This window comes from Camponotus floridanus, unplaced genomic scaffold (assembly GCF_003227725.1).
Source record: "Camponotus floridanus strain SB8 unplaced genomic scaffold, Cflo_v7.5 scaffold19, whole genome shotgun sequence".
NCBI lineage: Eukaryota > Metazoa > Arthropoda > Insecta > Hymenoptera > Formicidae > Camponotus > Camponotus floridanus.
This window is the reverse complement of record NW_020229314.1, coordinates 607,930-622,117: the sequence shown is the minus strand read 5'-3', so window position 1 is coordinate 622,117 and position 14,188 is coordinate 607,930. Positions and strand designations below refer to the sequence as shown.

At 43.6% G+C, this 14,188-nt stretch overlaps 3 protein-coding genes across 4 annotated transcripts; 2 read left to right on the top strand and 1 right to left on the bottom strand.

Moving 5' to 3' along the window:
- Positions 1-118: 118 nt before the first annotated feature.
- Positions 119-1,057, top strand: LOC105256096. The gene is made up of 2 exons (XM_011265753.2): positions 119-500; positions 877-1,057. Exons 1-2 carry the CDS (start codon positions 342-344, stop codon positions 913-915), a joined length of 198 nt encoding a protein of 65 aa, XP_011264055.1. The 5' UTR covers positions 119-341; the 3' UTR covers positions 916-1,057.
- Positions 978-1,716, top strand: LOC105256095 (probable peptide chain release factor C12orf65 homolog, mitochondrial). Its single transcript, XM_011265752.3, has one exon. It carries the CDS (start codon positions 1,025-1,027, stop codon positions 1,517-1,519), a length of 495 nt encoding a protein of 164 aa, XP_011264054.1. The 5' UTR covers positions 978-1,024; the 3' UTR covers positions 1,520-1,716.
- A 1,490-nt stretch (positions 1,717-3,206) lies between these two features.
- Positions 3,207-13,416, bottom strand: LOC105256098. 2 transcript variants are annotated; one of them, XM_011265754.3, is made up of 7 exons: positions 12,914-13,416; positions 12,063-12,175; positions 8,625-8,867; positions 8,086-8,348; positions 7,832-8,003; positions 7,480-7,721; positions 3,207-7,358 (listed from the first exon to the last, which is right to left on the bottom strand). In XM_011265754.3, the coding sequence occupies exons 1-7, from the start codon at positions 13,035-13,037 to the stop codon at positions 3,635-3,637; spliced, it is 4,881 nt and encodes a 1,626-aa protein (XP_011264056.1). In that variant the 5' UTR covers positions 13,038-13,416; the 3' UTR covers positions 3,207-3,634. The 2 variants fall into 2 exon arrangements, with proteins under 2 accessions (XP_011264056.1, XP_025263656.1); XM_025407871.1 differs by lacking the exons at positions 12,063-12,175; positions 12,914-13,416 and adding an exon at positions 9,002-10,247.
- Positions 13,417-14,188: the final 772 nt, after the last annotated feature.

Here is a 14,188-nt window from a genome sequence, read left to right as displayed (position 1 = left end):
TCTTTATCACATTAATCTGTGTCTTTATAATATCTTTATATTTGGCTTTATAATGTCTTTATAATATCTTTATAATGTATGTGTATGTGTTTGACACATTCCTTGATATATTTTATGTATATAAACATATTGTGTGCGCACGCATAGTTTTCATTGAATATAGCGCCTACTCCTCGCTTTTTGTCACGTGACCATTTTAGTTTGTTCAAATTCGAGTCCAAGGACAAGCGGTGTTGAAACTAACCTCGTATGCTTCTATGTACCTCCACGATAAAACTAATGATAAAATTTGTGCATCTTGATTCATCTTGATTTATATCTTTTTATTCCGGTAAATCGTGATGAATCGGCAAACTGTCCTGAAACTTTATAAGGATATTCTGAGATATGGGGAAGCTTTGAGATTCACGAATAAGGGATATTTTCGACACAGAGTACGAATGGCCTTTAAGAATAATAAAGATTTGACCGACGAAGCGATGATAGATTTTCATTTAAAGGTAATTATATTACAGGTTTCAATCGCATGACTCATATACCATTAATAGATATTAATGTGATAATCTCTTTAATCTCTTCCCCAACTTGTAAACTGATATAGAAAGCATTTATTGTTTGATCAATGCATTCATAACATGGAATTATATTAAATGTACAAAAAATTAAAGATTTTTAAATCTTATTACATTTTTCTCTTATTCGTGTATATATATCGAAATTATTACATATAATTGTTTTTCAATTTGGAAATTTTTTTATTTCTCATGTTTTGTATATTTCTTATTTTTATATTTCTCATGTTACTTATGTTACGTAATATTAAAAATTCTATATTAGTAACACAGAATTAATCAATTTCTTTTCTTCTTCTTTCAGAAAGGTATAAAATTTTTGGAAGCCAAAAGAGTGATATGAGTCGTGTTTTGTAACATAACAAGAGACCAGTATAAAAATATAGTCTTTATTCATTAGTGGATTTTGTTCTTCATGAAACACACTACTTATACATCTTATAGAGAGAATCATGCTTGCGACATTCTTATCAATGTGTCAAAAGACCCACAACAGGATTTGCTCCTCAATCAACCATGAAGAATACTTGATGTTGAGTATTGCGATTGATAATTGTAAAAATGTGCCAGTTCGCAGCAAGTCATACAAACGTCATCTCGATTACTCGAAAGTACCGAAATTGGATGAGGCTGATCTTGAGGAAAAGTTTATTCGTGGCAGTGGTCCTGGTGGCCAGGCGACAAACAAAACAAATAATGCAGTATCGTTAAAGCACAAACCAACAGGACTCGTTGTCAAATGTCATGAAACGCGAAGTCTATGGGACAACAAGAAACGTGCGCGCGAGATTATGATAACAAAACTAGATAATTTGTTGAATAAAGAATATTCCATCGAAGCTCAGATACGCGGCCTCGAGAAAAAACAACAATCACAAAAAGAAAACAAAAGAAAGAGACTGACCGAGATGAAAAAAGCCTTTCATGAACGTGAAGGCTTGACGTAATGCTCGATTTATTGTAAATTTCCTTCAAAATATGTTTTAGAAATAAACGTATAAATGTAGTCTCTTAATTTAATGTAGTCTCTTAATTAAATGTAGTCTCTTAATTTAAAATAGATTAAAGATCAAAATGATTGTTAAATTATTATCGATAAGAATCAGTGGCATTTGAAAATTAAAATTGTACCTTAATTCATTCGATTTTGAATTCCTAGAAAAATAAAGATTTTTTTAATTTTAGAAACTATAATTATGCAATTGCACCATAATTTTTATTGTTATTCGACTTAGATTTTAATTAATCGTTTCTTACAAGTAGAATTATATAAATAATTAAAAAAAAAAGAAACGGCCAATTTTTCTAGAAATTATAAATTAGGGCAATTAAATTCTATACAAATCTAAAGATAATTTCGTGGAATTATAAAGGTGTAATAAAACAATTTTTAATGGAAAATTTTTGTATCTTTAATAATGATAATTTCTCTTTTTGAACTCGTGAGAGACTTACAGTTTTGTTTGAAATAAAATAATTAGATATATACTGAAAAAATTGGAAATATAGAAAATCATCTTCAATAATATGTAGCATAACAGAAATGAGTGATTATACTGTATAAAGCTGTATGCAGTCTTGCGTACTCTAAAAATGTATACATTCTATATAGAAATAATTCTTAATAATGATTTAAACAAACAGACTGTTCTCAAAGTGATATACAATTTTCGTCTAATGCAAATGACGAAGAAAAGAAATAAAAAAGGGACAACGACAAATGGTAAAAAAAAAAAGAAAAAAGAAAAAAAAAGGGCAAAACTATCCTGTTTCCGAAAACACAACGACCGCATCGAAAGAATGTATAGTGAGATGTATAAAGGGAGGGAGTGTTAACTAACCGTCTGAAAGAACGTCACTAAGTAGAATGGTATCACCATGAAGTAAGAGAGAAGGAGATCGAACTTGATAGCGCGCGAGTAGAGAAAATGGTCCTGAAAAATAGCATTTAATTGAGAGGAAGTTCGTTGAAAAGAATAGTTTCTTATGGTTGGGCCATTTGCAATTATTAATTAATCATTTGCAATTATTAATATAATCTTACCCGGCCAGCCCGGTTTTATCTCAATTGTTTACCTGTGACTTTATGCATTTTTCATGATAAAAATGGAAGAAAGAAAGATGGAAAAAGGAAAGAAAGAAAGATTCTTCAAAGAAGAAAAGCCTTTTTACAGCTTGCATGGAGAAAATGTTTAATAATTGGTGTGATAATGGAATTGCTGCAAGAGGCATCAACGAGTTCAGCAAAAAAAGTCGCATCTGTGAATTACATTTTCAGAAAGATAACATTTCTCGAGAAGGTATTTTTCATATGGCAGACAGTGCAACTATTACGGTGCAACGTAAAGTACCGAAGTTGAAAGTGAGGTATTATTTGATACCAATTATTAAACATTTTTTCCGTGCAAACCGTAAAAAGGCTTTTCTACCATGAAGAATCTTTCTTTCCTTTTTCGGTGGTGCATCCGCGTATCCAACACAGAGCTGCCAGATTCGAGACGCAAGCAATATGCAACCATAGTGGAGGGGGTAACGGACATGCGAGCGTAAGCGTATGTGTGAGCTGGCCGAGACGCCGATACACTTACGCTCCATTATCCATGTCCATTATCCCCTTCACTACGGTTGCTTGTGTCTCGAATCTAGCAGCTCTCTGATCCAACATGCCATTTTTATCATGAAAAATGCATGTAAAGCCACAGGTAAACAATTGAGATAAAACCGAGCTGGCCGGGTAAAGTTAATAATTGCAAATGGTGCCAAAACACGAGAAACTATTCTTTTCAGCGGATTCCCTTCCCTCTCAATTAGGTGCCACTTTTCGGGACCACTTTTGTTACATGGAGTTCGATCTCCTTCTCTCTTACTTCATGGGTATCACTAAAGAGAGAAAGAGAGTGAGAGAAAAAGAGAATACTACGATGCGATGTTAAATACTATTCTCTACGTACACAAATAATATTTTTATACACAATGTACATCGCGTCAGGACAATATCAAATCGCGAGATCGAGCGTCGTTGAAATCTAAGTCCAAGTACTTTTATTCTTCGCATCTATTTTTCAGCTGCTCTTCAACCACCGTCCAAAATGTCCACGACTGGACTTTATGCGTTTCTTCGGCGGCTTGGGGTTATTCGATCGTGGCGAACCACCGGAACTTCTCAATCGTCGATTACTCGCCACCGTCACCGTCGACAGAATACCATGATCCATGTCCACTTGATCGTCGAGCTTCATCATCCGTACGACCGGCTGGAATTCGATGCTCGAACGTCGCTGCTCGAGCTCGGTGGACGATATTACCGACGACGGGCTGATAACGCGTTCCGATAACGCACATTGATCCATCATCGGATCGGACGATTCCTGGACGTTGTCCGACGACGAGATGGCCTCGCTTTTGCGCTTCGCGCTACGCACTCCGGCACTTGGCGATTGCTTTTTATTACACGTAGACGTAATACTCAAATAAGCGTCCTTCTTACAATTCTCATCGTCGTACACCATGCCAACGTGATGATCGGACGACGACAGATTATTGTGAGCGACGGCCGTTTTCGACTGACGTTTCCTAGAATAGATGCGCCTTCGTGAACCCATTCGACCGCGCCTTGTCGCGGCAAACACGATGCCGTGTTGACGACCATGTTGCTTCAACAATTCCCCCGTGTTCTCGGACGAATTCTCTTCGCAATTGCCGCCTCGCAGTTGCCGTTTCGGCGACGACAATTCGGAATTGGTGTTGTGATGTTTCTTAGGAACTATACCGGATTCTGCCTCCTTTCTGCACTGCTGCAACTGCATATTGTCCCGATTCTCAATCTCCGTGTCTCGCGACTCGCAGCTGTTATTGTCGACGGCGATAGCAACGGCAACGTGGTCTCGTTGTCGTTGCTTCCTGACAATAGACGACGACTTGACAACCAAATTCCTCTCGGTGATTGCGTTGACGTCTTTTCTGCCGAACAGGCTCTTCTGATTCTCGTGATTCTCATCGTTGCCCGACTCGTCGTTCTCCGAAATCTCCTCGATCTTGGATAAGTCTTTCCTACACGGATAATCCTTGTTCGACAAGTAGTTTTTATTCGTTGTGTCGTCGCACGTGTTCTCCGAGATGGCTAATGATTCGACGTAACTGCTCGTGTTGTTGTCGTCGTTAATGGCATCTACGCTCTTGTCTCTCTTTGCGAGCGTCTCGTGACACGATTTATGAGATGTACAAATTTCCAGTAAGGCGTCAGTATCGCTCTTTCGATTGATGTTTAGCCGTTCCGCAACGGTTGGCAGTACAACGTTATTATTCGATGTCGTTACCGGGTGAGAATTAGTCCCTTCCGGCAATTTGCTGGACGTATCCAAGGTATTTCCAGCGAAACTCCTGCCAGGATAGAGCTTTTTCTCCAGCAACAATTCCCGGTCGCTATCCATTGACGATACCTTGTTGTTTGTTTGTACTTTTTTCTTCATTTTGTTCCCAACTGGCCAACCGGTTCGATTTTTCCTTCGTTTTCTTCTTTTCAGCGGAATGTCTATGTTCGCCTCACCACATTCGGAACTGGCGCATGACGAGTTGTTTTCCAAACAGTTGGTGATATCTTGACAATTATCGAGCAACTCCAACAGATTCGACGGCGCGCCTTTTGGTGTCCCGCAAAGACTGTCGGCTTGCGCCAAGTCCATGTCAGGCTCTAATGAAACGTTCAATTCTGTTATCATGTCCTTTGCGCTCAGCATATCGTCGATTGTTTTTGCTATATCCTTTATCTCCTCGTCCAGATCCGACTTGAGATCTTGTTTTAGTTCAAGCTTGGGTGTATTTGTGCGCGATCTGACAAATGGCGGTGTTTCTTCTATCGTGCATAATGTCGACGACTGTTGTTGCTCTCTTTTGCGAATGATAGTGGACATGATGGCGAGCGTAGACGCGTGGCAACGTGGACTTTTTCTTGGCGAACGTCCCGCGCATCCTATACCGCGCCCACGACCCCTTTTCCTGCCTCCTGCGTCGATTCTATTTTGTATCTTTATTAGCGTCTCGTGAAAATTCTCTATCTCGTATGGCAGTAGGAACGGTTTCATCGTATCGCATTCGCTGAAGCAGTGCCAAAACTCGGCACCCGTATCCTGACGTTGATACGTTTGATACCACGGTTCGGATTTGGGTATCGCTTCAAAGGAGAATTGCATTTTTTCAATCTCCGTTGACGGCTTGGACGGATAAATCTTCTCGATTATATTCTCGACTTGTGACTTGCAGTCGTTCGATTGTTGGGCCGATTTCTTCAACGTCGCGTGTTCCCTACTGTCCGCAAACGCGGCGTCCTTGATACCGGTCAACGGAGCTTGATACCTTAATCTGCTGCCCGGCGTCTCGAACTTGTAGTAATCGGCGTTGTCCTTGATAAACGCTTCAGCTTGTGTGCGTCTCCTTTTTCTCGCTCTACCTAGATGTACAGAATCCTGGGAATCCTCCTCGATAATTTCCTGTTTTACAGAACTGGAATTTAAAGGCGAACTCAGCAATGTGGATGAATTGGCAGTTTCATCGGCTTCGCTGTTTTCCGTATCTTTCGGAAACACGCTACTTTGTTCGCTGTCACTGGTTTGTTCATTCGAGTCATCTCGTTTAGGTTCGCCAAACATAAAGGATTCCGCCTCATCGCTCAGCAACGACAACTCGGACTTTCTTACGCGCTTAAATCGCACTACCACCGGCTTCTCACTCGGCGACGGTGCTTCCTTTTTCTCCTCGTCGTCGCCATCTTTCGGTCCCGCGTGCTGTTGTGGATTGCCACTACCCGTCACTGCACTCGATCGCAGTTTATTACCTAACACTTCTACTTTGTAATATGCGCGATTGTCCTCGATCAACCGTTCCTCCACCGATAGTCGATGTCGATATCGACCTCTGATACTTCTGCCACCCCTTCGATTGAGGCGGGAAGGATGCTTGGGCTTCGTACGATTATTCTCTCCCTGCAGCACTTTTGAATCTTTTTGTTCACTTTTGTTATATTCATTACAAACAAAATCTTTCGCATCGTCCGACAACTTTCTCGCTTCTATTGTCACTTTTTCCGCTTGCAATGCGCAATTGTCTCTTTGAAATAAATTCTTACACGGCTTGCAACTCCCGGTATAACTATTGTCAACTACACCGTTTTCTACACTTATCATACATTCCAACGCACACGCGTTTTCGTCACCGTTACACTCGTCCTTATTCTTGAGGTAATCCGATTCTTCCGATATACGACACGAATTTATAATACCGTTTTGCGTATTGTTATGTACAATCGCCGGCTGCAAGTTTGGCGGATCTAGATTATTACTATGCTTACTACTGATATTATCTTCCTTAGTATTTAAAATGTCGATATCATTCGAGAAGGGCCTTTTATAGTCCTCTCGCTTCGATTCCTTTCGCAGAATGTTCTCTTCATATTTCTCGTCCGGGTCATCTTCCTCGATCCAGATAGTACCTTTCGAACGTTTCTTGATGGTGAAACCCTCCAATTTATCGTACAACTTTTCGCTCTTATCGACTTCGTGCCACGGACTGCCCTTGGATCTAAGAAGATGTCCGCTTTCATGTTTCGCGCGAGTACGCAAATTATGCGGCGAACTTAATTTTAAATTAAGATTTCTACGCGCACCATTCACCATTTTTATCTCGTCAACACTAAAGTTACTTAAAGTTTTGGTGTTTTTGTTAACCTTCTCCTCGGGCAGTACTGCATTATGAAGATTACCATCTCCATTGGGGAAACAATCACAGTCTTTCCTGTAAAATAATACAAATAAACTCAATTGCATAAAATATATATGAATGTGTGTATCTAATGAATAAAATTAAACAAAATACAATTTTATGCGTATCTAAAATTTTAGTTATAAATACCTACTCGATATCCTTTGTTCTATTTAGTTTTAAGAACGCCTCCACATTGGCGCCTGCATTGATTAACGTATCCAAAGATAAAAAGTTGTCGTCATTTCCCACAAAATTTAAGTGCTGCTCGCTTTGTAAATGTTTGGATAGATCGTCATAATGAACGTGACAAATTTCGCAGTAACCAGCAACCAGCTGTTCTGTTCTGCGGGCACGTGCAGCGGTGGCACGGGGTCTCCGAGTCATTTCTTTACCCTGTCAATGCAAAAAATAAATTGCTGATGATGTTGTTTCTTGGTTAAAATACACAATTATGTAAATTTAGTATCTTTAATATAAGGGATTATATGGAACGAATAATGCACCTCGGCCCTATTTGTAGATTCAATAGCCTCCTTATTCTCCTTAATCTCTTTGTTTATTAATTTATTTTCTCGTTTTCCCTGCTTCTTTGTATCAAAAGGACACGAACCTAGGTCACCGTCGAAGTTTAACGTTGGCCACGACGATAATTCCAGAAACACAGGTCTAGTAATTCTATAACAGAAATAAGAAACGTAAAGCAATATGGAAAAAGATGGATATAAAAATATTGTGCGACATCGCAGCTTACAATTACCTGTGAAAGGATTCAAATTTGATGTATGATCCTTTCAATTGCTTGACCTTAAAATTTTTCTCAGTGTTACGCTGATTGGTTTGTTTCAACTGCTTCAAGCTATAGGTATCCTTGAAAGAAGCATAGATTTTGTTGAGCCAAGCTTGAAACTTTTCTGTCGTCCAAATAGGAATTTCCCAATTATGGGCGTTATCTAGTGGATCCACGGAACACTGTTGTGGCTGTGTCAGAGCACGTTCCAACATTGCATCCACTCGCGATTTCTATTAAATTGAAAATAAAACATATTTCTCAATATATTATTTATACAATTGCCGCTATATATTATTATAATTTATAAATTTATTGACATTATAACGAAAAAGTAATACTACTTGTTCTTTATAGAAAATAAAGTAGCATCAAAATGTACTATGCAAGTGACAGATGACATCCATTTCTTCATCGCAACATAACAATATCGAATGCAATTTCTATGCAACATATCAAAAGCCTCCAACGCTATTGTTTATATGCACCTTCATCTTTTGCATACTTACAGATCTTTGGGTAGTTTGACCCCGTAGATTGGTAAAGTTGGACGAGGGGCATTCAGAACTTAGCAAAGGTGTTGGGGGCGTAGGAGTAGGCGTCGGAACTTCTATGCTTCTCAGCGAACGGGGTCCGCCACTGCCGCCGCTGGCACAGGTCCATCTATGTTTTTCAGAGTTCGTACGACCTGTCTTATCTACTCTATCGCTGATTACAAGACTCACACTGCGCACTAGAAACAATTCGATTGTCTAAAACAGAAAACACCAAGTTGAAACAACAATTGACGATGCGCAACAAGTAGAGTAGAGTAGCAAAGCGATGACATCAGCGAGCAAACAAACGTGTAAACAAACGTGTAAACAATTTCGAGCAATCGACTAACACTCGGATCACATTCCTTCCAAGCGAATCCCCGGGCTCTCCAGACATCTCGCGTCGTTCCTCGAGCGCGGACAAAGAAAAGACCGCCGAGCGGAGCGAGCTGTCGCCGCGGGCGTCTCTCTCGAGCGCGAAGAGGCACGAGCGACCGAGACGCTCCAACTTTCGAGCAAGTTTATCGTTTGCGCAACGAGCGAAACGTCGCGCGCGCAGTACATATGTACATGCATACGTATACAAACGAGACACGCGCGCGCTCCGTACCCGATACTCGGGCGCACGCTTGCATCGCGTTACGCTGACGTCAGGTGATTTCGCGACAGCCTTCCTCGGAGCGGCTGCTGCAGCAGCGACGGTGGCGGCGGCAGCAGGGGCCGACCGTTACACGGAGGAACGCGATCCGGCGATGACGCGCGGGTGCCACCGCGACTGCTCCGGGGAGCATAGCGGACGTCGCCACTCGCCGTCCGTCGTCGTCGCCCTCGCCGTCGATCGCATAGCGTTGGTCTAATAATACCCGCGACGCCCGCCACCAGTCTCGAGAACCGGAGCACGGGCACGTGAGGGAGCACGTGGAGAAGCGGCCCCCGGAACCGTCGACGATCCCGATGACGCTCGACGTGGAGAATCCGCGAAACCGACGACGAGAGAAACGGGCGCTCGCCGCCTGTCAAGAGCGGCGCTTCGAGGCTCGCTGACGGACGACGGCTCGCGGATAAATCACGACGCGACTAGGACGCGCGCGGGCGTCTCTCGTCCGCGGCGTCGACCGCGAGCGAGGTTTAGGACGGCGAAAGAGGATCGCGGGAGCGACGAGCTCCGACGAACGAAAGCGGAACCGATCGGAGGAGAGACCCGACGACCCGAGACGCCTCGTTGGCCGCTCGTTACGCTGCTGCTATACTTGGCGGCCGACAACTGTCACGCACAAAATGGCCATTTGCCGTTAGTAGCTTGGCACGGGGGCCTGGAGACGGCGCGCGCGTTCGCTCCTCTCTCGCCCGAGCCGACGACGAGAAGGCGATTCTCCGGCCCGGTCGCTGGCCCCGCTCGCCACGATCGCCATGCTCGCCATGCTCGCCACGCTCGCCACCGTCGTCCCTCGTCATCCTGCCGAGCGTTCGCGTATTCCGATCGCTTTTCCGAATTTTCGCGCACACGTACACGCGAGGGAAACGCGCGCGGAAAAGGAATTTCACGCGCTGTCGCTCAGATGGCGCGACAACGCCATTTGTTTGTCAACACAAGACGAATCCGCGCGAGACGAGACAGGCGAGGCTCTCCCTCGATTTGACAGCTGCTCTATTAATAGGCGGTTGCGAGGCGACTTTGCATTCGCCCTTCCGCTTGTGCTGGCAACAAGTTCATTTATTCGTCCCCTGTTCAATTCTCGAGAAGCTTGGTAAGAATGCGCGCTTCCAAGTTTTCTATCTACTTCCTGTCGTATCGCGTAATGTATCTTTAATCGCTTCTCTCGAGCAAAGTGTATAATTAAATTAATTTTGAGAAACCCATCCCTGTATCGTGATGTACCAACCGCAAAATCGGTTTAACCTATATCGATCTTCAGAAATTTTTCTCTCAAAATCATCAGAGACAATTTACATTATCGCGATATAACGAAATGGCTCGTGACACATGTTATTTCCTACCCTACATGCGAACGGCTTTTCTTTGTCTTTTTTTGACATTGCCAAGTTCGCGCAGCGCTCCGGAAGATGGCGCGCAACGGCGCGAAGTTTGCCGAAACGAGGAAATTGTTTGTCAACAGAAAAATCGTTCCGGGTATCCGTCTCGCGCGCGTAGCTACGAGGGCCGACAATCGCACATACGTACACACGTACGTACGTACAACGCGTGGACTAACGTCGCGTCGGCCCGTTGCCGAGAGAGGCTGAATTTAGGGCGTAGCCCGTGCGCGCGGCTCGGCAACGACGCGACTCGGCCTCGCGCGCGAGACGCCTCGACGCACGGAAACCCGCTTCCTCTTTCGCGTAATGCTCGGTCACGTCCGCGAGGGTCAGTCCCGCAAACGTTGGGTCGTCCTTTTTCAGCCGCGCGCGTTCCCCGCATTTCGAATGAAACGTACATCCATAGATGCAACTTTGCGGAGGAGAAAAGAGCGACGACTTTTTTCAACGCGCGAATAGAGGGGACCTTGACGTTTTTCTTCGCGAATTCGAGTTGATTAATATTTATGGAAAGCGTCTCTGTCCTGAGAGAAACGTTGTATAATTCTATAGAATTAGAAATTTGATTAACGTATAACGTATAAAGTAAAAAAGTTTTGCGTTAGATTGAAAAAGACGAGTTGAAAATCTCTGTTGAATTTGTCACGACACAGATTAAATTAGACATTCTATTCATAATAAAATAAAAATTCTGCCAGTAGCATTTCCTCTGACGTAAACATTCTTCCTTTGCAAAGTATTATTAATATTAATCAACGATAAATTTGCTTCGCTGACGTCATAAACATTTCTCCTTTCCTAAAACATTGATAAAAATAAGCGATAAATCTGCCTCGGGGAAATTAATTCGGGAAAATCGATACGCGTACATCGAAATTCGCAGCCGTTTTACGAGTGACCCGATAAAGTACCGAGATCGGGGCGCGCGGGATTTTTCGGGGACGAGTTTGCCGTGTTCCGGCAGTTCGATAATCGCGCGCGTACTCAGTAGTATCACGCGGCAACGAGGTCGGCTTGAATGGCCCGGAGAACGCATCGCCGCGAGAGACGGAGATTCGAATTTTTTTTTTCGTCGCGTCCTCGGCAGGGGAGCGAGAGCGCGCGCGTTACGTCGAAGCGACTATAGGCATAGTGATCGAAAATGGCGGGAAGAGAGGAGCGGAGGGGGAAGCGCACGCAGGGAGAAGGGGGGGAGAGAGAGAGAGACGAAGAAAGAAACAAGAACGAGAGAGGGAGAGGAGGATTCGCACACTCGCCCGAAATACACCAAATGCTCTGACAAATCGATAAGCGGTGAGAAACGAAGCGGGAAACGTGGCTACGGGCTCTACTCGAACGCAGCATCGGAACAAGCAAAGATGAAATACGACTCACTCCGCCCAGCTCCCTGATCTTCGCTTCTAGCTTGGCCGCGGTGACATGGTTCTTTATGTCCAAATAAAACGACTTCTTTTCCAAAGGTTTCAGCCCCTTTTGTATACGCACATCTATAACAAAAAGAAAGTTTCAATTTTATCCGTCCTAGCATCGCGAGTCGCGCGCGCGCGCGCGCGCGACGATGCTTTGTAGGCATGATATGACATGACACGAAAATACAGCTTTCCATTGTCTATCTGAATGAACCGATTCAAGTGTAGGGGGTTGGGAGTTGAATCTTTTCGCGTATTCGACAAAAATACAAAAATACAGTGAGGCGACAATTATTTCATCACTTGTTATAATTGCTGTCTTATATTTATACCAACCGCTGTGCAAGTCACATGATACAGTCAAATTGGCGCAGCTTGTAATCAAACGATAGGAGCTCGTTCGTCGTGTTGAAAAAAAGATACGAACCGGGAGTGATATATATGAATCATCGTGTTTGCGCTGTACAACAAGAGTAAAACACTAGTGATCGCAGAGTACTCACTGGCAACAGTCGCTTGCGTTATTCGCAACATAGTCGCTCCAATTTAACATAGAGATCATCTTTCGACTCCGAGACTCAACCTCTCCTCTGATAACGATACATGTAAACGTAACCAAACGATATCTTTGCGTAGGACCCCGGGCGACTCTCGGTGATCGCTAATTCGTCCCTTGTGTCATGTGTATTTGCTTGTACGTGGAGTAAATGAAGAGACGTGCGTAAGAAACGCGCGTGGCAAACATTTCTGGTTCGTGTCCATTAACGGCCGGCCCGGTGCGTTATTATGCAACGCGGAATCATAGAGCTTACTTACACGACGTTCGTCGCGGGTCGGATTTGTTCTCTCTCGACGGCTGCCCGGGTTGACGATGATGATGAGGATGATGTTGTTGCTGCTGCTGCTGCTGCTGGTGTTGGTGCTTGGACGGCGATACCATTCCTAAGCGATGATGATGCAGCACCGCACGACGTACCGCAGCGACGTTATCCCTGTCTCACTTTCGTCCCTCGTCGTCGTCGTCGTCAGCGGCAGCGGCGGCGGCGGCGCACTTCCCATCCTCGTCGACACACCGAGTAACGTCGCAGAGGCGCGGTCGCATGCTCTATCCCTTGCCCCGTTTCTCACTCCCTCTCCCCTGGTCGTGCTCGCGAAAATACGCGCCTGTCGCCTGATCTCGCGCGCTCGACGATTACGCTCGGTCGCGGCTATCAATCTGCGCGTCGTCGTCCGTCGTGGATAGATTGCATTCTCTAACAACGTGAGTCGTCGTGATCCAGATCGTCCGCGCTGCCTTCGAGCCTCGACTCGCTCTCCGTAAACTCGGACTGTAAACTGAAACCGCGCGTGCGCAGCACGAGTTGGCAGCAAGAATGCGCGGCGACCGCTGGCCGGAGCCAGGCCTGCCAACCCTCGGCGCGCTCTTTGTCGTAACCAATGCAATTTCGAGATGATTGATCGGAGAGATTCTTTCGAGATGATTGACATGATCGTGTTTGCCTCCCTTTCTGCGAGCTTTTTTCGACGTAAAATTTGGAAAGGAACGTGGGAGAGAGCAACGTGTTGGTCGGAAAATCAATTTATCATATTGCCATACGTGCTCGAAACGAGAAAGTATAATCGATATGATAATAGAGATCCAACTGATATGATATTAACAATTATCTTAAATATTGTATCTTTTCATTTTATGAAGCTGCTGCGCGTGAGATGTGTAATATTCCTTGTATTGATGGGATTGCGAAAAGTTGGCACAGTTGTAATGAAATTTTCATTTATGCTTTCACGTATATCGAATGATTGTTTAGTTACATTGGCGTGAGAAATGTTCAAATTCGATAACACATTGTTGTTGCTAAATTCAGCTTGTTAGACGATGGCGCTGCTGATAGTTATTTTTTAAAATATAGATGTCGTTCGGGAAAAATAAATTTCTAAATTTATTTTTAGTCGAAATAGACTTTACTATAATTGTAACACATTAGTCAAAAATTTATTTTTTTCCACTTAAAAATTTTCAGATACAATGCGCTGACAAAAATATATAGTATTTACATATTTAGGGACTGAAATTTGTCACATTTTCTACAA